The sequence below is a fragment of the Canis aureus genome, chromosome 3 (genome assembly GCF_053574225.1).
Source record: "Canis aureus isolate CA01 chromosome 3, VMU_Caureus_v.1.0, whole genome shotgun sequence".
In the NCBI taxonomy this organism is placed as follows: Eukaryota; Metazoa; Chordata; class Mammalia; order Carnivora; family Canidae; genus Canis; species Canis aureus.
The window spans coordinates 64,168,568-64,193,378 of NC_135613.1; the positions used below are offsets into that span (position 1 = coordinate 64,168,568).

The following is a 24,811-nucleotide window of genomic DNA, read 5'->3' on the forward strand; positions in this document are numbered from 1 at the left end:
ATACATCCTACTTCAGCAACTCAGCTGACAAACTCTATTTCTGCTCTCCTATTAAATCATATACCACTGTGACACTAGAAAGCCAGCAGCTAAATAGGCAGAATGGATCAAAATTTATCTAACAAAGGCTCTTAAAAAAAAAAGAACAAGACTCGAAAAACCAATGGAATTCAATTAAACCATATTAAAATCTTATTAAGTAAAACAAAGCATTCACTCCCAGATGATTTAAGTCCTTATGTTGATTTCTGACTTGTTGTCTTTGTTTCTTAATTCTGAGAAGTAAAGCTAACTTATTGGAGATTGAAGTTTTTGTGGAACAAGAGTAAGTCACTCTTTTATAAGTGACGGTTTTCTTGGAGGAAGAAAATAAACATAATACAAGTTATCATGCCCTAAGGAAAGAGAAGAAATCACTTGTGCTGAATAACAGAATTAAGAAAACCTCATCTTAAACACTGAAAAGCAAAGTAGATATTTCTGATGTCATAAGAAGCCTGAGAGATGTGACCTATCATTAAACCAAAATCCAGGCAGTTTTTAATTCCACATTCTCTTACTATCTAATAAAAATAAACTCTAATGTTGGCTTTGACAAACAACTGGTAGCGTTTTTTCACTAAAATATTTCCATGTCTAAAATATCCGGGAACATTTTAATTAATCCTTGTCATCCTTTTGCTATATAGATAATATTAAACTCTTCAGAAGCACAGGAAATGTGCTTTGTTTCATTTTAGTCTGTAGAACCTCTTTAAGAAGACTATTCAACAGTGTTTGTTGTTTTTTTATAATATCTAAACTGCATAATATTAAGTTTACTTTTCCAGTGTTTCTACCTACAGCTCTATTAGGTCATGTATATTATGCCAGGAGGTATAAACATCCTGATCCTTCCCTAAAGCCTTTGCTAGAAAAGGAACAATGGTAGGAATTATAGGCAGAACTCCAGATTATTCTCCAATAGGGCACAGGCTTATGTGTCATTCTTAGGTATGTGATATTCAAATTAAGGCATGGAGGGAACCCTGGGTGGCGCAGCGGTTTGGCGCCTGCCTTTGGCCCAGGGCACGATCCTGGGGACCCGGGATCGAGTCCCACGTCGGGCTCCCGGTGCATGGAGCCTGCTTCTCCCTCTGCCTGTGTCTCTGCCTCTCTTTCTCTCTGTATGTGTGACTATCATAAATAAATAAAAATTTTAAAAAAAATGAATTAAGGCATGGATTACAGACAAATGTTTATTTTTTTGGAAGATGCTATTAAAACTTTGCTAATTTTATTCAGCCAACTTAATATATTTTCATCATACTTTTAAGCACTTGAGCTTCCAAAAATACCACCTCTATTTTGAAATCTAAAACATATATTTAATTCTTGATCATGTGCACTACACTAGCCACACACAATTAGCCACAAGGTCCAAGAAACCTGTCCCAGCATTTGACTATCCTTGTGACCAAACCTCTTCTCTGATAAAACCTAAACAACTTCTCTGTGGCTCAGTGTTGGGCCCACTACAAAATTTTTTCAAATGTGGTCTCTAGCAGAGCAAAGTGGAAAAGGTTGATGATAAGGACAGCAATGATAAGAGATGAAAGATTGTGTTTGTTTTTAAAATAATATTGTTGCAAAATCAGAACAATAGGCACTAATGAAAACAACAGAAAATACATGAATTTTCTGTGCAATTTAGGATAATGGTGAAAAAGAGATTTTTGCACTTAATTTCAAGACTCAGGTATATGATCTAGACAACAAATATCTACTGAATGGTGTCATCGTGTACTAAAAATTATAATAGTTAAGATACAATGGCGAGCAAGAGCAAACCCAATCCCAACAACATGGAATAATACAGGAAAGACAGATACTAACTAAAGGAATGTTCAATAAAGAAGTCAAGTTAGAGTAGTGATGGCAATCTGAGATCCCAATAGAGGGGGTGACACAATCACAGGGGTGAAAAAGGAGATAATGAGAAAGGTAGATACATAAGAACAGGAGGGTAAAGGTGGCAAAGCAGAGCATAAGCAGCAGGTGCCAAGAGCAGGTGGCAGGAGAAAGCACAGCACACTGGAGAGACTGCGCTAAAGTCAGCAAAGGGTTGCGCAGCCTGGGTGGCTCAGCGGTTTAGTGCCGCCTTCAGCCCAGGGTGTGATTCTGGAGACCCAGGATCAAGTGCCACATCGGACTCCTTGCAGGGAGCCTGCTTCTCCCTCTCCCTCTGCCTGTGTGTGTGTCTCTGCCTCTCTCTCTCTCTCTCTCTCTCTCTCTGTGTCTTCCATGAATAAATAAATAAAATCTTAAAAAAATAAAATAAAATCAGCAAAGGCTGAAACGGAGGACACAAAGACAGAGAGAGCAGAACTCAAGATGAGGCAAGGCCTTGTTAGGCCCTTAAAGAATCTAACAGCAACCAAAAGCCATCTGAAATGTGTTCATGTAGAGGCCAAAGGATCAGACATACACTGGGGGAGAAAAAAAGATTATCACTGTGGCTTCTGTGAGGTAGAATCAAGAAAGAAATGGAAGAAAATTAGAGGAATGCCAGCAATCCAGTTACAAGGCTATTGTCATAGACCGAGTAAGAAGTGATCATAGCAATGGGTCCTTAGAGAAGTAAGGTCCTTAGGACTCAGGGGAGAACAAGACTGGTAACATCTAATGTGGAAAATGTGGGAGGGAGTGGTATCACTCATGACTCCTTGCTTTCTCTGACCTAGGCGAGATAGTAGCATTATGAACTGATAAAGGAAGAAATATGAACTGGGCTCAGGAAAGGATATGTGATCATAAGGAAGCTACGGAGTATCTCTAGAGCATCAGTTTTTGTTTACTATATGGGTTTATAAATGCCATTGCAGGTCCTCACAAAATAGAGGTTACTGTTATTCCCTCCCTGATTCTCCCAGAGCAGGGTTTTCAACTGGGGGTGAGTTTCTCACTGGGGGGCATTTGGCAATGTCTGGAGACATTTTTGGTTGTCAAAACATGGTATGAGTGTGGATGCTACTGGCATCTACTGGGTAGAGGCCAGCAATGCTGCTAAGCATCCTACAATAGACCAACAGTCTTCCCACAACAGAGTTAGCCAACCCAAAATATCAACAGTGCCAAGGCTGAAAAACCCTGGTCCAGAGGGATCAGGATGACATTACTGCAGCAAGGGAAGTTTTGCTGGTTTCATTAATGGTAATCACTATTCACATGAATCAGAAGTAAAATGGAATTATTACCTAGATTCTGTTTAATCAAGCAAACAGTTTCCAAATTCAAGCCCAGAAACTGAAAATGTCAGTGAATTAATAAACTAAGTGTATAAAAATGTTAAATGTTTTCTAACCATGAAAACTAATTTGCTTTGCCACTTTAATATTTTAGAAAAGAAAAAAACCTAAACTCTAAAAAAAGGCATCTTATGAAAAATCAGACTCAGAAAAACTCCATGAAAACTAAAAACTAAAAGCTTTTTTTTAGCATCTTTATGTAGAAACAATGGCTTGCAACAAATCTATTTAATTAGCATTGCATTAGGACACAGATTACCAACAAGAAAAATAGATTGCAGTCTCTTACAAAGGCATTTCAAGTTTTATGACAAATTTGTAATCAAAATTTTAATCAAAACTGTGAAACCACCCTTCAAACTCCAAGCCCTTGGATTCATTGGAAAAAGATGATTTAGCAGATGGAATATAAATTTCATACAATTTTAGACTATTTTTCTTTAGAAAGAAAAATGGATAAAGTACTGACACAGTATGCCCAACGACCAACAATTTAAACTTAAATTTAAAAGTTCTTATAAAATTTTATAAGAACCCATAGTTCTTATAAATCTCACTATGGTCAAGAAGTATGGCTTGACCACAAGATTTCACCTCATACCTACTGGGATGGCTGCTATTAAAAAACAATGAACAACAACACAGAAAATAAGAATTGGGGAGAATGTGGAGAAATTGGGGCCCTTGTGCACTGTTGCTAGGAATGTAAAATGGTGCAGCCACTGCGGACAACAGTTTGGTGGTTCCTCAGAAAGTCAAACACGGAATTAACATATGGTCCAGCAATTCCACATCCAGATATATACCCAGAAGAATCGAAAGCAGGGACTCAAAAGATACTTGTACATGTTCATAGCAGCATTACTCACAATAGCCAAAAGGTAGAAATAATCCAGATATGCACCAACAGATGAATAGACTTTTTTAGTTTATTTTTTAAGGATTTATTATTTATTTGAGAGAGAGCATGAGTGGGGGGAGGAGCAGGGGAAGAGGGAGAAGCTGACTCCCCACTAAGCAGGGAGCCAGACATGGGGCTCAATCCCAGGACCCTGAGATCATAACCTGGGCCGAAGATCAGAACCTGAGTAGTCTCCCAGGTGTCTGGGTTAGATTTCTTTTTTAAAGTGGTATATATAGAGCAGCCCCGGTGGCTCAGTGGTTTAGTGCCGCCTTCAGTCCAGGGCGTGATCCTGGAGACCCGGGATCGAGTCCCATGTCAGGCTCCCTCCATGGAGCCTGCTCCCCCGTCTACCTGTGTCTCTGCCTCTCCCTCTCTCTCTCTGTGTCACTCATGAATTTTAAAAAAAAACATAATTTAAATAAAGTGGTATATATATATAATGGAATTCTACTCCAGCCTTAACAAGCTACTACATGCACAGACCTTTAAACATCATGCTAAGTGAAGTAAGCCAGGCACTAAAGGAAGAAAAGTGTATGATTCCAGTTATATGAGGTACTCAGAAAAGGCACATTCATAGAGATAAAAATAAAACAGAGGTTACCAGGTGCTGATGGGAGATACAGGGGTGGGAAAAGGGGTTACTGTCTCACAGGTAGAACCTCTGCTTGGGATGACGGAGAAGTCCTGTAAATGGATGGTAATGATGTGCGTGTAATACTGTGAATGTATCTGATGTCACTGAATTGTGCACCTGAAAATGGTTACAGTGTTAAATTTTTGTTATGTATATTTTACTATTAAAAAAAGAAATGGGACTTGAACTAAAGAAAGCTAAATAAATTACTTTCCTGGTGTTCCCACCCCTAAGTGATACTTAGAAAACAAAATGGACTAATTTTGTTAAGCAGTATAGACTAGATTCAAGCCTATATCTTTTAGAAAAATGTACAAACTATGTCAAAATTTATTCAGTTACATATCAAAGCTAAATATCACTTGTATCATTTCATGATGATCAAATTCCAAATTTTCTGCAAAGGATGTCACAGGAAAATATACATCATTTTGCACTTGTGGATTAGCCTTCTGCAAAGCTAATTTCACCCCTTATCAGTGAAAGTCTAAGAGGATGGGAATGGCTGCCCCGAGCACCAAAACCACCATAGGTCCTGCAGGAGGTGGCAATTTGGACTCCTTACCTTCTTCTGATCATGCCCTGAATAAACATACGTCATCTAGTCTCTCGAGATTCATTATTACTGTTATAATTTACTGAATATTTTTAAAGGATTTTTAAGTTCAACGTTTATTCTGGAAATATATACTTTATATTGTAAAGACCACTTTCATCCAAAAATGTATCAAGGCCACAATGTCACAAATTCAGAAAAAAATTAAATTATCAATAGAAACACAAGCATCTTTTATTAGACAATAAAATCATTTTGCTTTCTTACAATATAAGAAAGAAAACCCTAATTTCTGTCAGGCTTTCTTTCCATTCTTAGTCTTCTCATGTACCTTCCATTTCCTCTCCTCCAGTCCATTTTTAATACACTATCAGAACAAAAAGGATAAAATTACTGCCCACGGTGCTAACAAAATTAATGAGGAAAGATGTACAGAGATCTCATGAAGATGTGCCTAAGTTTATGTTGCCAAGGAAACACTGACGTCTTAGATTTTAAATGGAAAAGTTTATATTTAAAGAATGTTGGAATCAATTGGATGTATTTTAAGAAAGAGCAAAGCACACACCACTTATTCACAAATGCCAATAAATGACACATGGAAACTGTACAAAGACAATTAAATTTAGGCAACACCAACCAACAATTATCCATTAACTGGAGTCCTTCGAAAGGCCATAATATTTCATGAAAAAAAGCTGGATTGGGAGCTGGACATTGGGGTTTCTGATGCTAGCAACTGCCATTCATTAGCTTGCGAACTCGGACAAGTCACTTAGCCTTGAAATGGCAATTTAGTGCCCTACATTCCTCTTCAGGAAAAAGTGAAAGCTTTAACAGGTTAGGAAAGTCCCTTCCTCTAGTTCTATGATTTTGAAGGAAGAAACTTCCAAAAAGGAAGTTACTATGTACCTACATACTGTCTTTTAATACACAATAATAAATACACTACCATCCATACTTTAAAATACATACATACAAAATAAGAGATGCACACCCTTTGTCAGGATTTGTGATTGTTCCTTTTTTAATTAGTTATGTAGTAAATATTCAGGAAAACTAAAAAGTACAGAAAGCATTAAAAAAAAAAACTAACAACCATAAATGCCCTATCCAAACACAAAAATATAATCAAGTTTATATTTAGTTCTAGATACCTTCCTTAATCTGGTTATAAGAAAGAGATACTACTAAAGAGCTAATGGTAAAATACAAAAGAAAATGGGATGCCTGGGTGGTTTAGTCGTTACGTGCCTGCCCAGGGCATGATCCTGGAGTCCGCGGATCAAGTCCCACCCACATCAGGCTCCCTGCATGGAGCCTGCTTTTCCCTCTGCCTGTGTCTCTGCCTCTCTCTCTCTCTGTGTCTCTCATGAATAAGTAAATAAAATCTTTTAAAAAAATACAAAAGAAAGTGAATATAATCTGAATTTCAGAATTACAAAAACTGGATGGACGGTAAAAAAATAAATAAATATACAGTAGGGTAGGACTGAATGCTGACCAGAAGTAGTATCAAAATTGCTATCCAACCTGAAATACCTTCTGTCTTCCCAATTTAGGTTACAATACCCTGGTATTTCTTTCAAAAGACTTTCCACTGGTCTTTCACAGTAATTTACACATCTATAATTACCTAATTAAATTCTCATACTTATTTACTGAATGCTTCTTTTTCCTCACTAGCCTCTGAGCTCTCTAATGGCAGGGATCATGTCTTCCTAATGTGCAGTGTATTTCCAATAGAACACCTCACAATGAATGTGATCAATTAATATTTATAGATGAATAAACAAATAAAACAAGATCTTGACCTATACCAACCGTTCCTGAAGGGTTACTTCTCCCAGGGCCTTTTAAGATCTATTTTCAGGATAATTACTAAGTATGGGAAGTACCCAAATTCAAAGTCATTTGCCATGAAAAAATATATTTATCATTTAGATATTCTAGACCAGTGACTGACAAGCCATGGCCAAATCACAAGCCAAATCAGGCCAGTCACTTGTTTTTGTAAATAAAGCTTTGTTGGACTAGAGCCACATCACCTACAGCTGTTTCCTGCACCATGACCGCAGAGCAGGTAGTTGCAACAGGAAGCTGAAAATATTTATTATCTGGTCCTTTACAGAAAAATATTGGCCAATCTCTATCCTGGATTAATGCCTTTCAATTAATAAAAGAAGACACACAGATAAGCTTTTGTGTCTCTTGATGAAAAGAAGGGTAGTTCTATTTTTAATTTTTTGAGGAACCTCCATACTTCTCCAGTGGCTGCACTAGTTTGCATTCCCATCCACAGTGTACCTGGGTTCCTTTTTCTCCACATCCTCACCAACATTCATTATCTCTTCTATTTTCTTTTTTTTTCAACTTTTTACTTAAATTCCATTTAGTTAACATACAATATAATATTAGTTCCAGGTGTAGGATTTAGTGATTCATCATTTACATACAACATCTGGTGGTCATCACAACATGTATCTCTTCTCTTTTCAATAACAGCCATTCCAACAGGTATAAGATGGTATCTCGCTGTAGTTTTGATTTGCATTTCCCTGATGATGAGTGATGCTGAGCATCTTTTCATGTATTTTTCAGATATTCAAATGTCTTTAGAAAAATTTTGTCTATTCAAGTCCTCCATCCATTTTTAATTGGATTGTTTGGGTTTTGCCTATTGAGCTGTATGAACTCTTTTTAGATTTTGGATATTAACCCCTCATCAGAGAGATGGTTTACAAATATCATCTCCCATTCCGTCGGCTGCCTTTTCATTTTGTTTTTCCTATTGCTCTGCAGAAGCTTTTTAGTTTGATGCAGTTCCACTTGCTAATTTTTTGTTCTCACTTGTGCTGTTGGTTTGTCACATCTGAAAAAATCATTGCCAAGACCTATGTCAAGGAGCTTTTTTCTCCCTGTGTTTTCTTCCAGGAGTTTTATGGTTTGAGTCTTAACATTTATGCCCTTAATTCATTTCAAGTTAATTTTTGTGAAAAGAGCAAAAGTGATGTCCAATTTCATTCTTTTGCATGTGGACATCCAGTTTTCTTAGCACCATTTGTTGAAGAGATTATCCTTCCCCATTGAGTGTTCTGGCTTCCTTGTCAAATACAAATTGATCATACCAAGTGAGAGTTTATTTCTAGGTTCTCAATTCTGTTCCATTGGTCTGTGTCTCTTTTTAAATCGGCGCCATACTGTTTTAATTACTATAGCTTTGTAATATAGTTTGAACCGAGGAAGTTCAAACTTTAACTTTCTACTTTCTCAAAATTGCTTTGGTACTTGGGGTCTTCGGTGATATCACACAAATCTTACAACTGGTTTTACAAGTTCTATGGAAAATGGCAATAGACTTTTGATAGCACACTAAATCTATAGATGGTTTTGGGCAGTTTGGAAATTTTAACATTAACTGTTCCAATCCACTCACCGGGGATACCTTTCTATTTCTGTCTTTAATTTCCTCCATCAATATCTTATAGTTTTCGCTGTACATATCTTTTACTTCCTTGGTTAAATTTATCCCTAAGTACATTGCTCTTCATGCTATTGTAAACAAAATTGTTTTATTTCTTTGTCAGGCAGTTCATTGTTAGTTTATACAAATGCAACTAACTTTTTGCATGCTGAGTTTGCATCCTGAAATTTTACTGAATTATTTGTTTACAGTTTTTTAGTGGAGTCTTTAGAATTTTTTAAATACATGTTCACATCATTAGTGGAGAAAACTTGAATTCTTCCTTTCCTATTTAGATGCCTTTTATTTCTTTTTCTTGACTAACTGTTCTCGCTAGGATTGCCACTACCATGTCAAATAGGAGTGCAGAGAGTAAGCATTCTTGCCTTATACCTGATCTTAGAAGGAACATTTCCAACTTCTCACTGATAAGTATGAGGTTGGCTGTGGGTTTCATAACATAAAGATCATATCATAAATATATGATCTTTATTATGTTGAGGCATATGTTCCTTCTATAGCCAATTTCTTAAGAGTTTTTATCATGAAAGAATGTTGAAATTTATAAAATGCTTTTTGTGATAGTTTGTTATTAATGTATAAAATGCAATTGATTTTGTATGTTGATTTTATATCCTAAAACTTCACTGAATTTGTTGATTAGCTTTAACACATTTTTGGTAGAATCTTTAGGGTTTTCCATGTTTAATGCCATGTGATCTGCAAATAGAGACAGTTTTACTTTTTCCGTTTCTTTCTGGTCCCTGGCTTCTCTGTGTTGAGAGGTTTTTGATTACTGAATCAATCTCTATACTTGTTATTGATCTGTTCAGATTTCCTATTTCTTCATGATTTGGACACGGTAGGTTGCTTATTTCTAGGAATTTATCCATTTCGTCTAGGTTGTCCAATTTTCTGGCATATAATTGTTCATAGCAGGCTTGGATTTATGATCTTTTGTATTTCTGTAGTATCAGCTGAAGTGTCTCCTCTTTCCTTTATAATTTTACTTGAGTTCCTTCTCTTTTTTCTTAACATAGCTAACAGTTTGTCAATTATGTTCATCTTTTCAAAAAATCCCAACTCCTAGTTTCCCTGATCTTTTGTATGTTTCCTATTCTCTATTTCATTTACTTCTGCTCTGATCTTTGTTATCTCCTTCCTTTCTTCTACTAGTTCCTTGAGGTGTAAAAGATAAGTTGTTCATTTCTGATCTTTATTTTTTCTAACTGTAGATGTTCAATACTATAAACTCCCTTCTCAGCACTGTTTATGCTACATCCCATAAGTTTTGGTATGTTCTGCTTAGACTATCACTTGTTTCAATATAGTTTTTTATTTCCCTTTTGACTTCTCTTTGATCCATTTGTTGTTCAGGAGTACATTGGTTCATTTTCACATATCTGTGAATTTTCTAGTTTTTATCTTGTTACTGATTTCTAGTTTCACATCACTGTGGTCTCAAAAGTTGGCATGATTTCCATATTTTTCAATTTGCTAAGGCTAAATTTTGTGATCTAACAACATATGCTCCATTCTGGAAAGTGTTCCATGTGTGCTTGAGAAGAAAATGTACTCTGTTGTTGTTGGATGAAATGTTCTGTATATGTCCATTAGGTCCATTTAGTTTAAAGTGTACTTCAAGTCCAGTAAGTTTCCTTACTGTTTTTTTTTTATCTGTTCACTGATGAAAGTGAGATACTGAATGGCATCCTCTAATATTAGCATACTGCTGCTATCACTCTCTTCAGATCTGTAATTTGCTTGATATATTTAGGTGCTTTAATGTTGGGTGCATGTATATTTACAATTATTATTTCCTCTTGATGAGGTGACTCCTTTATCATTACATAATGACCTTACTTGTCTCTAGTTATAATTTTTTACTTCAAGTGTATTTTGTGTGACCTAAGTATAGCTAACACTGCTTCTTTGGGTTCCCATTTGCATGGAATATTTTTTCCCATACCTTCCTTTTGAATCTATCTATGATTGTCTACTGTGACTCTCTCACAGGAAGCATATAGTTGAGTCTGATTCTTTATCCATTCAGCCACTCTACACCTTCTTATAGGAGCATCTAACCCATTATATTTACAGTAACTGTTGATTGGTAAGAGCTTAGTATGATCATCCTGTGAATGGGTGTTGGCTCTTTGGCAGTTCCTTTTCCCTTTCCTCTGCTCTTGCTGTCTTCCTTTGTGAAAAGATCATTTTTCCACAGTGGTATACTTTGGTTCCCTTCATCACTTCCAGTACAGGCTTCATTCAGTTCATGGTTTCCCTAAGGCCTACCTGAAACACCTTACAGGAATAAGTCCATTTTAAACTGATAACAACTTCTATCTCAAAGAAAAACTCTACCTTTTTATTCCACAACCCCTGCAGTTGATGTTTTTGATGTCACACTTGACTTTTTATATTGTGTATCTACTGACAAATTAATACAGCTACAGCTGTTTTTAACACTTTGTCCTTCAACTTTTACACTAGAGTTGAGTGGTTAACACACCACCAAATGACAGTAGTGAAGTATTCTGAATCTGACTCTATTCTTAACCTCTCCTAGTGTGTTGGACATTTTCCAATGTTTTCATGTCACTATTTAGCAGCCTTTCCTATAAGGCAGGACTAGTGGTGACAAACTCTCTCAGGTTTTATTTGCCTAGGAAACTTTTTATCTTGCCTCACTTCTGAAGGACAGTTTTGCTGGGTAAAATATTCTTGGCTGGCAGTTTCCTTCTTTCAGCTCTTTTAATATATCATCCCATTCTCTCCTGACCTGAAAGGTCTCTCCTGAGAAATTCACCGCAAGGTTTAAAGGCATTCCCTTGTAGGAGATAACTTTTTTCTCTTGTTGCTTTTAAAACATTTTTTTTCTTCAATTTAGGTTTTGTGTCTTGGAAAAGATAATTTTGGAATGAAATTTTGGGATGATCTATTAGTTTCACAAACTCAGATGCCCAAATCTCTCCCCAGGTTTGGGAAATTCTCAGTGATTATTTCTTTTAATAAGCTTTCTATCCTTTTCTCTCTTCTCCTTGGGGACTCCATCGATGCACAGATTACTTTTGTTAATGGTGTTCCATAAGACCCATAGGTTTTCTTTATTCCTTTTCAATAAAGGAATTTTGCTTTTTGCTTCTTGCTTTTTGCTTCTCTGATTGGATGATTTCAAATGATTTCTCTTTGAGCTCATAGGTTCTTCTCTTTGGTCTAGTCTGCTGGTGAAGGTCTTTATTAAATTTTTTAATTCACTCATATTCTTCAGCTACAAATTACTGCTTGGCTTATTTTTGTGTTCTGTTTCTTTGTTGAACTTCCTATTTTGTTCTTCTATGGTTTTCCTGATATCATTAAATTGCTTATTAGTGTTCTCAGAGTTCTCTGAGCATCTTTAAGGCAATTATTTTGAATTCTTCATCAGGTAATGCCTGTATCTTCTTTGAGGCTGGTTACTAGATATTTACTGTATTCCTTTGTTGACATCACATTGTTCTCATTACTTATGATCCCTATAACCTTGTGTAGATGTCTGTGCACTTAAAAAGCAGTCCTCTCTTCCAGACTTTATGGACATCAGTAAGGGAAAGTGTCCATCTGCACATAGGAGCATTCTGGAACATGCAGTGATCTCAGGTCTAGAAGTAGGGGGTGTCCAGTATGAGGGTATGTGATGGCAACAAGTCTGAGGGACTGTGGTGACTCTACTCCCTGGGATCATGGCATCAACAACTGTGTGATCCTTGGCAGGTGCTGCAGGGGGTCCACAGAGGCTGCAGGGGCTGCTGGGGTCCTCAGCAGCAGATCATGGCCAGGGGCTAGAACTCAGAGCAGTAGTCACCAGAGCCAGCAGCCTACACTCAGATATGGGGGTCAGCTGCAGGTGCCTGTGTAGTGGCTGCAATCCTACATGTAGCGATGGGACCCAGAGAAGGCAGCAAGGGTTGGGGTTCACTACAGGGGCATGGTTTTTGGCAAGTACTGCAATCGCTGTTGGGTCCTGCTGTGGGTACATGGCAGCAGATGCCATTGATGGGGGTCAAGGAGGATGTGTGCAAGTGTACAGTTAGTGAGTCTAACTGCAGGGGAGCAGAGTGCCATAGGGCAGTGACAGAAGGCAGAGCCTGATCCAGGCCCAGAGGCAGCTGTAGGGACCCAGGCCACTGTCACATTCTCCTATAGCTACACAGTCTCTTCTGAGGCCTGAGTATGGAAGTGGAGTCTAGTGACAGGTGTCAGGCTGGCAGTGTGCAAATGCACACCCAAAGGGATTAACCACAAACCTGCACAAGGTGGAAGGGGTCAGTCACAGGTGTCTAGGCTGGCATAGCTACAGAGGTCTGGGCCAGCTGTGAACTGGAGGGGGGCAGGGATCAGGAAGGGACTTAGACAGCCAAACCTGAATATTTGTGCAGGTTCTACCAGCTTTAACTGCACAAATATTCAGGTTTAGCTGTCTAAGTCCTTTCCTGATCCCTGCCCCCATTTCACCAAGCTAAGAGAAGCAATAAGCACGAGTTCATGTCTCTACCACCACATCTACAAATGTCCCGCCTCTCCTCCTGGCATGACAGTGGTGGCACACGGCCCTCTGTAAGGCCAGCTCCTCACTGACCACCCCACACTTGCTCATGAACCCACGATTATCACACTTTCCTCCTTATTGGACCAAGGAAACCACACTTAACAGAGTCACCAGAAACCTCTGCAGTGCCAAATTTAACGGTCACTGTCCATCTCCAAAGATCTTAGCCTCTCAGAAGCAACTGACAGTTATTCATAACCTCCTTCCTGTCTTCTCTCACTTCTGAAACTCCACACCCTCTGTCTTCCTTCTGCCTCATTGGCTGCACCTTCTCCATCTCATCTGCTGAATCCTTTCTATCCCTTCCCAGCAGTGCTGGAGAGCTCAGTCTTCAGACCCACACCATTAATGATTTCTCAGGTTCCATGGCTTTAAATACATTTTTTAAAGATTTTTAATTTATTCATTAGAGAGAGAGAGAGAGAGAGAGAAAGCACGAGCTGAGGGAGGGGCAGAGGGAGAGGGAGCAGACTCTACTGAGCAGGGAGTCCGATGTGGGGCTCGATCCCAAGACCCTGCATCATGACCTGAGCTAAAGGCAGATGCTTCACTGACTGAGCCACTCAGGTGCCCCTAATTATATTTAAATGTTAACAGCATCCAAGTCTATATGACAGAGCTCCATACATCTATCTACCAGAGCCCCATGGTGGTCACTCCACACTGTCATGTGAATGGTGGCATTTCACATTTCACATGTCCACAACAGCATTCTTAATCTCCTACCTCCAGTGAAATATGTCCCCCACAAGGTTTTCTATTTCAATAAACAGCATCAGCATTGCTCCAAATCCTAACACTTGTCAGCAGTTTACCACACTAATCCAAGGCTCTATCTGAATTAATGCAATACCCTCCTAGAGTGATCTCCCTATTTCCAATCCTGCCTTTCTACATTACCTTCTCAAAAGAGCTGCCAGAAAAATCCTCTCAAAGATAAACCAATAGGTTCCAATCTGGCATTTAAAGAGCTGAGAAGTTGCCACTCTGTCCCAACAACAAGTACAAAGAAGAACAAAATGAAAAATCAACAACTCTTCTTTGATCTCCCAGGAAAGTGGCCACCTCAAAACCAGGGAGACAGGTGGGTACAGAGAATCACAAACTTACATGTGTTGAAAGCAATGGTCCTGTGGGAATCAGTGCCCGGGTAGGAAAACCCAAACTGTAACTGACTGGAGGCTCAGCATAGACAGAGTGGGGAAGTCTGAGAGTTAAATACTCCAGGGGACCCAGTCATTGGGAAAGCCCCCATTATTCTGTGAGTTGTACCTCTAGATGTTCCACCAGGTCCTCAAAGTAAAGATCAGAAGAAACTCTCCTACTTCCAGCAGCAGGAGAAGCATTTTGATAGACACCAGAGCATTCTCTTCTTCTTTCCAAGGCCAGCCCTCAGGAGGAGCTATTTCACTGCAGCTTCACCCACGGGGGTTCTATCACAGCCTAGCCCACCTGAGGCAAGGGACACGCCTAACCCCAGCCCCCTCTAGCCATTTCTTCCCCACCAGGCAGGAGAATATGACTAGGAGCACTGGTGAAGTACACAGGCCAGGAGCGTTGGCTCAGAGAGATAGAAAGCCTAGGAACCAGAAAGAACTTCTAGAGATCAACACTACAACAAACATGAAGAATGCTCCTAATGGGTTTATGAGCAGACTGGGCATGGCTGAGGAGAGAACAAAAGGAACTTCCACAATCAAAAAGCAGAGAGAACAAACACTGAAGAAAACACAACAGGATACACAAGAATTGTGCGACAACTACAAAACATAAGCCAGATCATGACACTGTCCTAATCAAAACCTTCAACATCACTTACAATCCATCACTCAGGCAAATACACAAGCTCTCACACTGGCCTGTTAAGACCTAAAAGATGTGACTCATGCTACGTCTCCCACCTCTTCTTCTACTCCTTTCCCTCTCCTGTTTTTCCCAGTCACAGGTGTCACCCTATTGTCTTCCTAGGCTCTACGAGTTCACCTCTGCTTCATATCCTTTGTGTCTGCTGCTTCTTCTGCATGAATATTCTTCCCCTCGATATTCACCTGGACCACGCCCTGACTGTTCACAGGCTGCAGAAACATCACCTCCACAGAGAGACCTTCCTTTAACGCTCTACTGAGAACACCAGCCTATCTCCTTCTAGTTTACTGTACTTCCTGCAGCAACACTTTCCATTTTGTATAATATTTGTTATGTAATATTTTAATTCAAGCATGTGTTCACTTTGTCTCCTCCACTAGAAATATAAGCTCCATGAGGAGAGGAACACTGACTTTATCAGCTCCCTGCTCTGAGCATCAAGAATGTATCTACCTCACACAAATTAGGTGTTCCATGAACAGTGAAGTAATAAATGATTATTACAATTTACAACAAGATTTTTTTAACCTGGTGTGTCAACCTGAATGGACTATGCTCAGATAACTAAAACTAAATAATTCAGAGTTCCACATAAAATGGTCTGTCCGTTTCTGAAAAGAAACTTTCATAAAAATACATCCTTCATTCTACATTGAATTCCCAGAACCTATGACACTTCTAGTCTTTCCCTCTAAATAAATATAAGTAAAATGATCTTACAGGCTAAATTTAAACCCATACAACTCTTGGTGATGGGAAGAATAACCATTTCTATTTAAACCCAAGTTTGGGGATCCCTGGGTGGCGCAGCGGTTTAGCGCCTGCCTTTGGCCCAGGGCGCAATCCTGGAGACCCAGGATCGAATCCCACGTCGAGCTCCCAGTGCACTGAGCCTTCTTCTCCCTCTGCCTGTGTCTCTGCCTCTCTCTCTCTCTCTCTCTCTCTCTCTCTGTGTGTGTGTGTGTGTGTGACTATCATAAATAAATAAAAATAAATAAATAAATAAACCCAAGTTTGTTTTACTCCTCCCAACACACACATACACACATAGACACCTTTGTTGTCTCTATTCTAGTTTTCATTAAGTGAAGTTTTTCACCAGGCAGTATATTCACAAAGTTTAAAAAAAAAAAAAAAAAAAGTCTAAAAAATGTATACTATAAAAGGTCTTCCTCCTGAACCTCAGATACCAAATTCAAACTCCCACCACTGAAAAGCAACCACTGCTATCCCAAAGCAGGCTTGAGCGAATTATTCCAAATATTTCAGCTTTGTGGGCTGAAAAGTCTCCGTCACAACCAATCAACTCGGCTATTGTAGGGTGAAAAAAACCTCAGACAAGATGTAACAAATGTAGACACTGTGCTCTAGTAAAACCTGATCTGCAAATCTAGACAGCAAGCTGAGTGAAACCCCAGCAGAGCCAAACCCGTTACACAGCTGAGTTCAAATATGTCTCTTTCACAAAAAACGTTCGGGTAATGTTTGGAAAGGACTGCAACCAAGAATGCTATTTGAAACAAAAACTAATCCTGCTAACCGTAATGATGTACTAATACATATTTTCATACAAATATGCTATGTAAATACAAAGTTTTAAATAGATTTAAGATTATTCCAAGATGCCTGCTCTGTAATCCATAATGTTACTTTAAGTATACTCTTTGTGGTATAATTATAAAGAACTGAAGGAACATTAAGATAAAACTCACCGGTCACCTAACTAGCAGCCTGTTGCTGATATTAAACTCTGGCCCAAAACCTTCCTTAAATGGCACATCAAATACACAGTTAACACCGTCATGCTATACATAAAAAAACTAAACCAGAGTTTATATTTAAAAACAAAATAAATCCCAAGTATGTATTTCCCAATCAATTCCAAAATATCTGTTCCTGATAGGTCTTAGAAAGGATTTGGTTTAATAAAATAAAGTTCAGAAAGAATGAGCTCTCTGAAAAATAGATCATGCTAGATGGAGTAATCAGCTTCTAAAAATTAGAAGGTATCCTAGGAACATATCTTACCTTAGATGCCATTCTCATAAAAAGTTTATTTTGATTTTCTGCTGTTCCCATCTTTTCATTCTTGACTAAGTCATTTAGGCTGAGATTATCATCATCATGAAAGTATCTAACCCTTTCTTTTTCTTCATGGGTTGAAGCCTAAGAGAAAATGAACATTATTTAGTGAAAACATGGGTCTTTGAAGTATTTTTAGTTAACATCTGTAAATGTGACATTATATGTAAAAAGCCCACTCCAGATCACAGTCTCTCCCTTCAGCTTATCCTAGTCTATGTGCTTCCTTAGGGAGGGATTTCCAATAGAATACTTCTATCTCTGCCCCATTACTTTCCTCTTTCCCAGGGATGGAAGCACAACATTATCTGATTTCTGGGTTTTGGGGAAAAGGTAGAAATGCTCTATCCCTTCTTCTCTCCCATCTCTACCCTTCTCCCGGGTGCCTGTGTGGCTCTTCTTGTTGTAACAATCCTACCACCATGGAGGGAAATCTGTAGTCATTCAGAGATGAAGTAAGCACATCAAAGACAGAGGTGAAATATGAGCAAACTCATGTCATACAGCTCTATCAAAAACAAAGCTAACATTCTGATTCTCATCTAAATCAATCCTGGGTTTTCCTATCAGTTGGTTCTATACCTACATGTGGAAAAGAAGAGTGCTATTTGTTTCCTCTCAAGTCAAGAGTGCTATTTGTTTCCTCTCACATTCCCTTATTCTCACATTTCCTTCTCCAAATAAAACCTCCTCTTCAGCCTCCGAGATTTTCGGAACCACATTCCCATACTTTTTCCCGACATTACTATTCCTGAAATCACTAGACTGAATCTTCTATTCCAGGACTCCAATCACTCTCAGGCTCCACGTCCTTAATTTCTGGCTCTCTTATCCTTTCACTATACTCAACAGGCAAACCTCAATCCCGAACGAAAGTGTCTGCCCTCTTGACCCTGATACCTGTACTGCTCGGTCAGAGGCCACTCAAAAAGCCTGACGTCATCTGGCAATGCACTGATGACTGCCTGGCGAGTTCTGTCCTTTCATTATTTCAAACTTCACTATTCTGCTACATCTCTGCTTCAAACCCCTAGTTCCTCCCATTTCATTAGAAGAGGGATCTATCCCACTCTATTTGCTGAACAAATTACTATCTCCAGCAGTATAGGCACTCAAGAGGCAAATAATCAACACTGAAAAAAACAAATGAACCAATCTTTGGGCCCAACCAACACTGGTATGATATTTTAAATTTAAAACAAAAAAATCGGGATCCCTGGGTGGCGCAGCGGTTTGGCGCCTGCCTTTGGCCCAGGGCGCGATCCTGGAGACCCGGGATCGAGTCCCACGTCGGGCTCCCGGTGCGTCGGTGCTCCCTGCTTCTCCCTCTGCCTATGTCTCTGCCTCTCTCTCTCTCTCTCTCTCTCTGTGTGTGACTATCATAAATAAATAAAGAAAAAAAAATCTAACTTAGGAACACAGAATACATTTTTTACCATCTCAAGACCCTCAAGGGAGAACTAAAAACGGTAGAGCTGGAAGATGGAAAAGAAAATAAGGTTTATAAAAGATCACAGGAACTACATAATTAAGACATTATTATGTATTGATACCCCATCACCATGACTCAAATTAGCTAACACAAGAATTTTCCCTAAGAGCTATGATAAATATGTAAAAGAAGTTGGAAACAATGGCAAAAAAATGTGCACAAAAGTAAAACTGCCAGGGTGCCTGTATGACTCAGGCAGTTAAGCATATGATTTTTTATTTCAGCTCAGGTTATGACCTCAGGGTCATGAGGTTAAGCCCTGCATCAGACTCTGCTCTAAGCGTATAGCCTGCTTAAGTTCTCTCTCTCTCTCCCTATGCCTCTCTGCTCCCCAAAATTAAAATTGCCTTAAACATTCAACGTTCACAGTTACTGGAAAACCATAGTTCAATCAGATCGCATTTTGTAAAATACAAAGGGATATACCCCAAAATAAAAATAATAATATAATTTACTATCTTCTAATGTTTGTATTATAAACCTACATCACAGAAAATATTCTGAAGTAGTCTGATGCAAAGAAAGCCAAGGGGGAGAGAGGAATTCTGATTTAATAAACAAATAACTATGTTAAACATACCATTTGTCTCTTCCTTCTTCCTCCTTTAGGTTCCAGAGGTTTTCCTGGTGTATTCACAGGCCACACTCTTCCAGACTGATCTGTTCTGACCAGGATCACTTCTTGGTCTTCATTCTATGGAAAGATAACATTTAAACTTACTGTGAAGAGTACTGAATATTTATATTTAGTAATCAAAAAAAAGCATAAAAATGATCCTAGCTTTCCCATATAGATTATCCTCAGTCTCTTGGAATTTCATTACCCAATTTAATGTAAAATGATTGTGATCTTTTCAGAGAACAGCAGGGGAGGATTCAAAGTTCATTTTATTATTTTTTAAAAAAGAAGCAATCATAGAAGCAAACTTCAAACAACGTTTCCATCTAGACAATATTAAAAGATGACTAAGTACCAATATTCATACCGGTACTATATGGGAGTACCGTAATTTATGCCCATAATTTATGCAGCCAATCTCCTGTTTAATGCATGTTTCTTCAATTTAAAGATGCTACTGGAATCCCTGGGTGGCGCAGCGGTTTAGCGCCTGCCTTTGGCCCAGGGCGCGATCCTGGATCCTGGAGACCCGGGATCGAATCCCACGTCAGGCTCCCGGAGCATGGAGCCTGCTTCTCCCTCTTCCTGTGTCTCTGCCTCTCTCTCTCTCTCTCTCTGTGACTTTGGCCCAGGGCGCGATCCTGGATCCTGGAGACCCGGGATCGAATCCCACGTCAGGCTCCCGGAGCATGGAGCCTGCTTCTCCCTCTTCCTGTGTCTCTGCCTCTCTCTCTTTCTCTCTCTGTGACTATTATAAATAAATAAAAATTTAAAAAAATAAATAAATAAAGATGCTACTAAAATCTGATTATAAGAAATAAAGAAATGAGGGGTGTCTAGGTAGCTCAGTGAGTTAAGTGTCCAACTCTTGATTTCAGCTCAGATCATGATCTCAGGGTCACGAGACTGAGTCCTGTGTCAGGCTTGAGATTCTCTCTCTGTCTTATCCCCTATCCCTGCTCAAGCACACATACTGCCTCTCTAGAAAGGAAAAGGAAAATGAAAGCAATGAAATGACACAACAAACCTGCTAAATTAGCTGCTATAATGATGCTCGACCCAACTTCTATTCTTTCCCTAAAATGCTTTCCACTTCTCTGACTCTTTAAAGTTATATCCCACTAATTCCAATCCAAACTATTGGCCAAATACATGGCTGGTATGGTACAGAAGATTAAATGAGGAAAATGTACATTATTGGAAAGGTTCTTTTTTTTTTAAGATTTTATTTATTTATTCATGAGAGACACACACAAGGGGGGGGGGGGGCAGAGACACAGGCAGAGAGAGAGAAGCAGGCTCCATGCAAGGAGCCAGATGCGGGGCTCAATCCCAGGTCTCCTGGACCACGCCCTGGGCCAAAGGTGGCACTAAACTGCTGAGCCACCCGGGCTGCCCTATTGGAAAGGTTCTAACAAAGGATCACATAAGAAATATTACATAACTATTTTATTAAAAAGTAGTTTGAAACAAGACCAAGCCAGATTATTCACACTTCAATTTTTTCTCAAATCAGAATCAATTATTAAAAATCGATGTGAAGTCCATTTAATATTTAGTTCCCCTGTTAAGATGGAAGGAAAAAAATACATATTACTGATCTTATATTCACATATGATATTAAGTAGATAGTAAAGTTATTTTCACTACTTTTCTTCTTCAATTAACTAACATTAATTAATGATGTATCTATCATATTTTAAAGGGTATCTTTCGTCATTCTCTTACTGGGTAACTGAGATGGGCAACACATTATTTTTTATCTAAGTTTATCGAATTGCTAAAGTGGATCTCCCTAAGGACTTTCAAATTACTAATTCTAATACATACTTATCAATTATCATCTTTCTTGATTTGAAAGTATCTGATTCTGTTTATTACATTCTCAGCCTGAAACTCTTATTTCAGTTTTCTTTTTTTTTTTTTTTTTTTACTTATTTCAGTTTTCTAAATACTCTTTCCTAGTTCTGCCTTATCTCTGACTCATTCATTCATTAAATATTCCAAAAAGTACTAGTTACCAAAAGAATTTAGTCCCTGCCTACAAGAAGTGTGCAGCCTATTGAGAGAATTATTGTCTACATGAATTAATCAGCATAAAGAGAGTCAACTTCACTTTCTCCTCCATTTTGAGCTACACTCCAAATGTTGATGATTCCAGGGTTCCTTGGTTTCCATCCTTCTAGCCTGAACCTGTCACTAGTATTGGCAAAAAAAAATCATTTTGCTCAACACAACTGTAATTGTGTCACTTTGCTGAAAAACTTGCAGGGACCCCATATCACCTAGGAGAAACCAGTACCATTCAAAGTGTAGCCCACAGACCAATGCCAGTCTTGAGAATTACCAGCCATGATATATTTATCAGTCCTTGATGAGTTAAGTACAAAAACTGAGTGTTTATAAACTTTTATCACAATCTCAAAGAGTAATCTTATGTTGGTTCAATCTAAATTAAAATCTGGACCTATATTTTAGACTATCTTTATTTCATTTTTCTATAATTTGTATTGTGCTTTACAAAACTATTAGTCCCTGATAGGCTGGAAAATCCAAAAGAACAAAAAACAAACAAACAAAAAAAACAAAAAGCACTCTGCTCCTACAGCACAGTCTGCAAATCACTGTTCTAGATAGTGGGATAAAGGCCAAGCACCTGAACATACTATGTAAGCTCTTCAAATTCAAGTACTATGGCCTTCTTCAAATTCACTTTTTCTCTAGCTGTTCATAGTTTTTTTAAGTTTACTGTCCATTTCACTTCCTAAATAATTTTAGGCATGTCTGTATTGCTAGACCATAATCTTTTCAGTAGCTATTTGTCTACTTACAATTATCCATCTTTACCACTTTTACAGACCAAAGACCAAGCTACGCATTAGGTGGTCCCTATAGTATCTAGATGGAGCAAAAAACAATGGTGCCTGATAGAATTAACAAACAAGTGCCTTGGACAAATTAATTCTAGTCCTACTGCTTGCCCACTGCACTCCATATGCTCCTCTTCTCTGTGCTTTTCTACTCCCTGTCTCTTGGGTACGCCCAGGGACACCATGTGTTCCCACTCTGGGTACCCAAGACAGAAATATGAGCTATTTCCATATTTGGTGTTACATTAATACAGAATGTGGGGCTTACTTAAGAACCTACAACAGGATCAACAAACTGAGGCCCACTGGCCAAATCCAGCCTGCCACTGGTGCTACAAGCTAACAGTGGTTTTCACCCTATTAAATGGTTGAGAGAAATTCAAAAGAATAATATATTTCATTACGAATAAAAATTGTATGTAGTTCTCATGTTAGTGTCCATAATGTGTTACTGGAACAGAGCCCCGTTCACTCTTGCATATATGGTCTGTGGCTGCTTTCATTCTGCAAAGCTTAAAAGCCATGTAATGGAGTTGCCATGACACATACTGGAAAGCCCATAAAGCCTAACATATTTACTATCTGGTCTGTAGAAAATCTGCCAACCTTTGATCTATATTATTCGTCAGGTGATAAAACTAATTCAGAATCATTTAATGATTACTTTTATTACCTGAGAACAAGCAAGATAAAAACTTCCAACTGCCTGATTACATTACAAACAGATGCAAGTGGGTATCCTGGGTGGCTCGCAGTTTAGTGTCTGCCTGTGGCCCAGGGTGTGATCCTGGAGACCCAGGATCGAGTCCCGCGTTGGGCTCCCTGCATGGAGCCTGCTTCTCCCTCTGCCTGTGTCTCTGCCTCTCTCTCTCTCTCTCTCTCTCCCTCTCTCTGTGTCTCTCATGAATAAATAAATAAAATCTTTTTTTTTTTTAAAAAGGGGGGGTAATCCCTGGGTGTCTCAGCGGTTTAGCGCCTGCCTTTGGCCCAGGGTCCTGGAGTGCTGGGATCAAGTCCTGCATCGGGCTCCCTGCATGGAGTCTGCTTCTCTCTCTGCCTATGTCTCTGCCTCTCTCTCTCTCTCTCTCTCTCATGAATAAATTTTTTAAAAATCTTTAAAAAAAATAAAAATAAAAAATAAAAAAAGATAAAAAACAGATGCAAGTTCTAACAGGGAGGGTAACAGAATGGGACCCGGTGCCCTTTCATTTTGTCAATATGGGCCAGATGTCCACTTATGGCCACTATGGCCACCACGAAAACCAGTATAACCTGACATGGTTAAAAAGCTAGACAACAGAAAAAAACATGAAACAACCAAGCTAGAAGAAACAGCCAGAAACTAAATGTGGCTGCCTCCAGCATGTGGAGAAGGTCCAAAAATGGCTCAAGACATTGCCTTTCTTTCATACAGGCCTTCCAGCAATATTTGGATGTAACACACTGATTAAAAAGAAAAGGAAAGGGACAAAGAATACATCACTTTACTTCAAAGCTGGTATTTAAAAATTCTAAATGTTTGTTTGAAAGCCGTTGGTGGCATCTCGTAAATAAAGGAAAACTCCCCCACTAGCTCAGATTTTCCCACCAGTTGGTGTTCTGCAAGTCCGTCATCACTGAAGGCCATAAAACATGTTTCTTTTAAAATTTCATTAATTAGGCAGTTATTAAAATTCACAGGAGTTGCATGACTTTTAAACAATCTCTCCTGTATCTCTATGTCCACAGAGAGCAGATTATTCGCTACTCACAAGTTCCCAGCCAATACAGTGAGTGGACTAAACACTGAGCTGCTTTCCATTCACCAAGACATGTATCCTGGCTCAAGGCTATTTGTTAATGTGTATATTTATTCACAGGGCTACAGATGCTCAAAGGAAGCACCTTTTGCTAAGCCTGTGATGGTACCAGATGGACTCCAAGCAGCCTTAGTTATGTCTCCCTTTCTAAATTCTTAATACTGTTTATTGGTGCCTCCCCTCCCCACTTGATCAGACTTCCTAGAGGCTTATTTATTTTATTAATTCTTTTCTTAGTTTTTTGATCACTTCTACTTACTTTTGGTTTTCTATTTCAGCTATTTCATTTTCTACTCTTTGATATGTTTTCTCTTCTCTCTTCTGCACCGAGCACCTGGCCCATGCCACAGACCACACAGCATGCAATTGTGAATCCCAGGGCCAGAATGCCCACGTGCCAACCCTGTCTCCTTACAGAACCCTGCACATGACTTAATTACCTCAATTTCCTAATTTATAAAAATAAACAAAATAACAAGGTATTTTCATGATCAAATTAATATATATAGGTTATTTCAAACAATGTTTAGGAATAAAGTGAGTAATAAATAAATATTAGCTTTTACTTTTTAGTTCTCTTTTACTTATCAAATCCTTTCTTTAATCTTACCTAGGATTTACCCCCTTTCATCTCTAAATTTCCTAGGA

General features: G+C 38.6%; 1 protein-coding gene across 3 annotated transcripts in view; it reads right to left on the reverse strand.

Annotated features, from left to right (window-relative positions):
• The window catches only part of CWF19L2 (CWF19 like cell cycle control factor 2), a 144,466-nt gene that overhangs the window by 40,602 nt on the left and 79,053 nt on the right, over positions 1-24,811 (reverse strand). For all 3 annotated transcript variants that reach the window (XM_077893314.1, XM_077893313.1, XM_077893315.1), the window contains exons 11-12: positions 19,456-19,569; positions 17,330-17,467 (exon numbers count right to left, since the gene is read on the reverse strand). In XM_077893314.1, the coding sequence (XP_077749440.1) occupies positions 17,330-17,467; positions 19,456-19,569 (252 nt within the window). The remainder of the gene's footprint in view (positions 1-17,329; positions 17,468-19,455; positions 19,570-24,811) is intronic.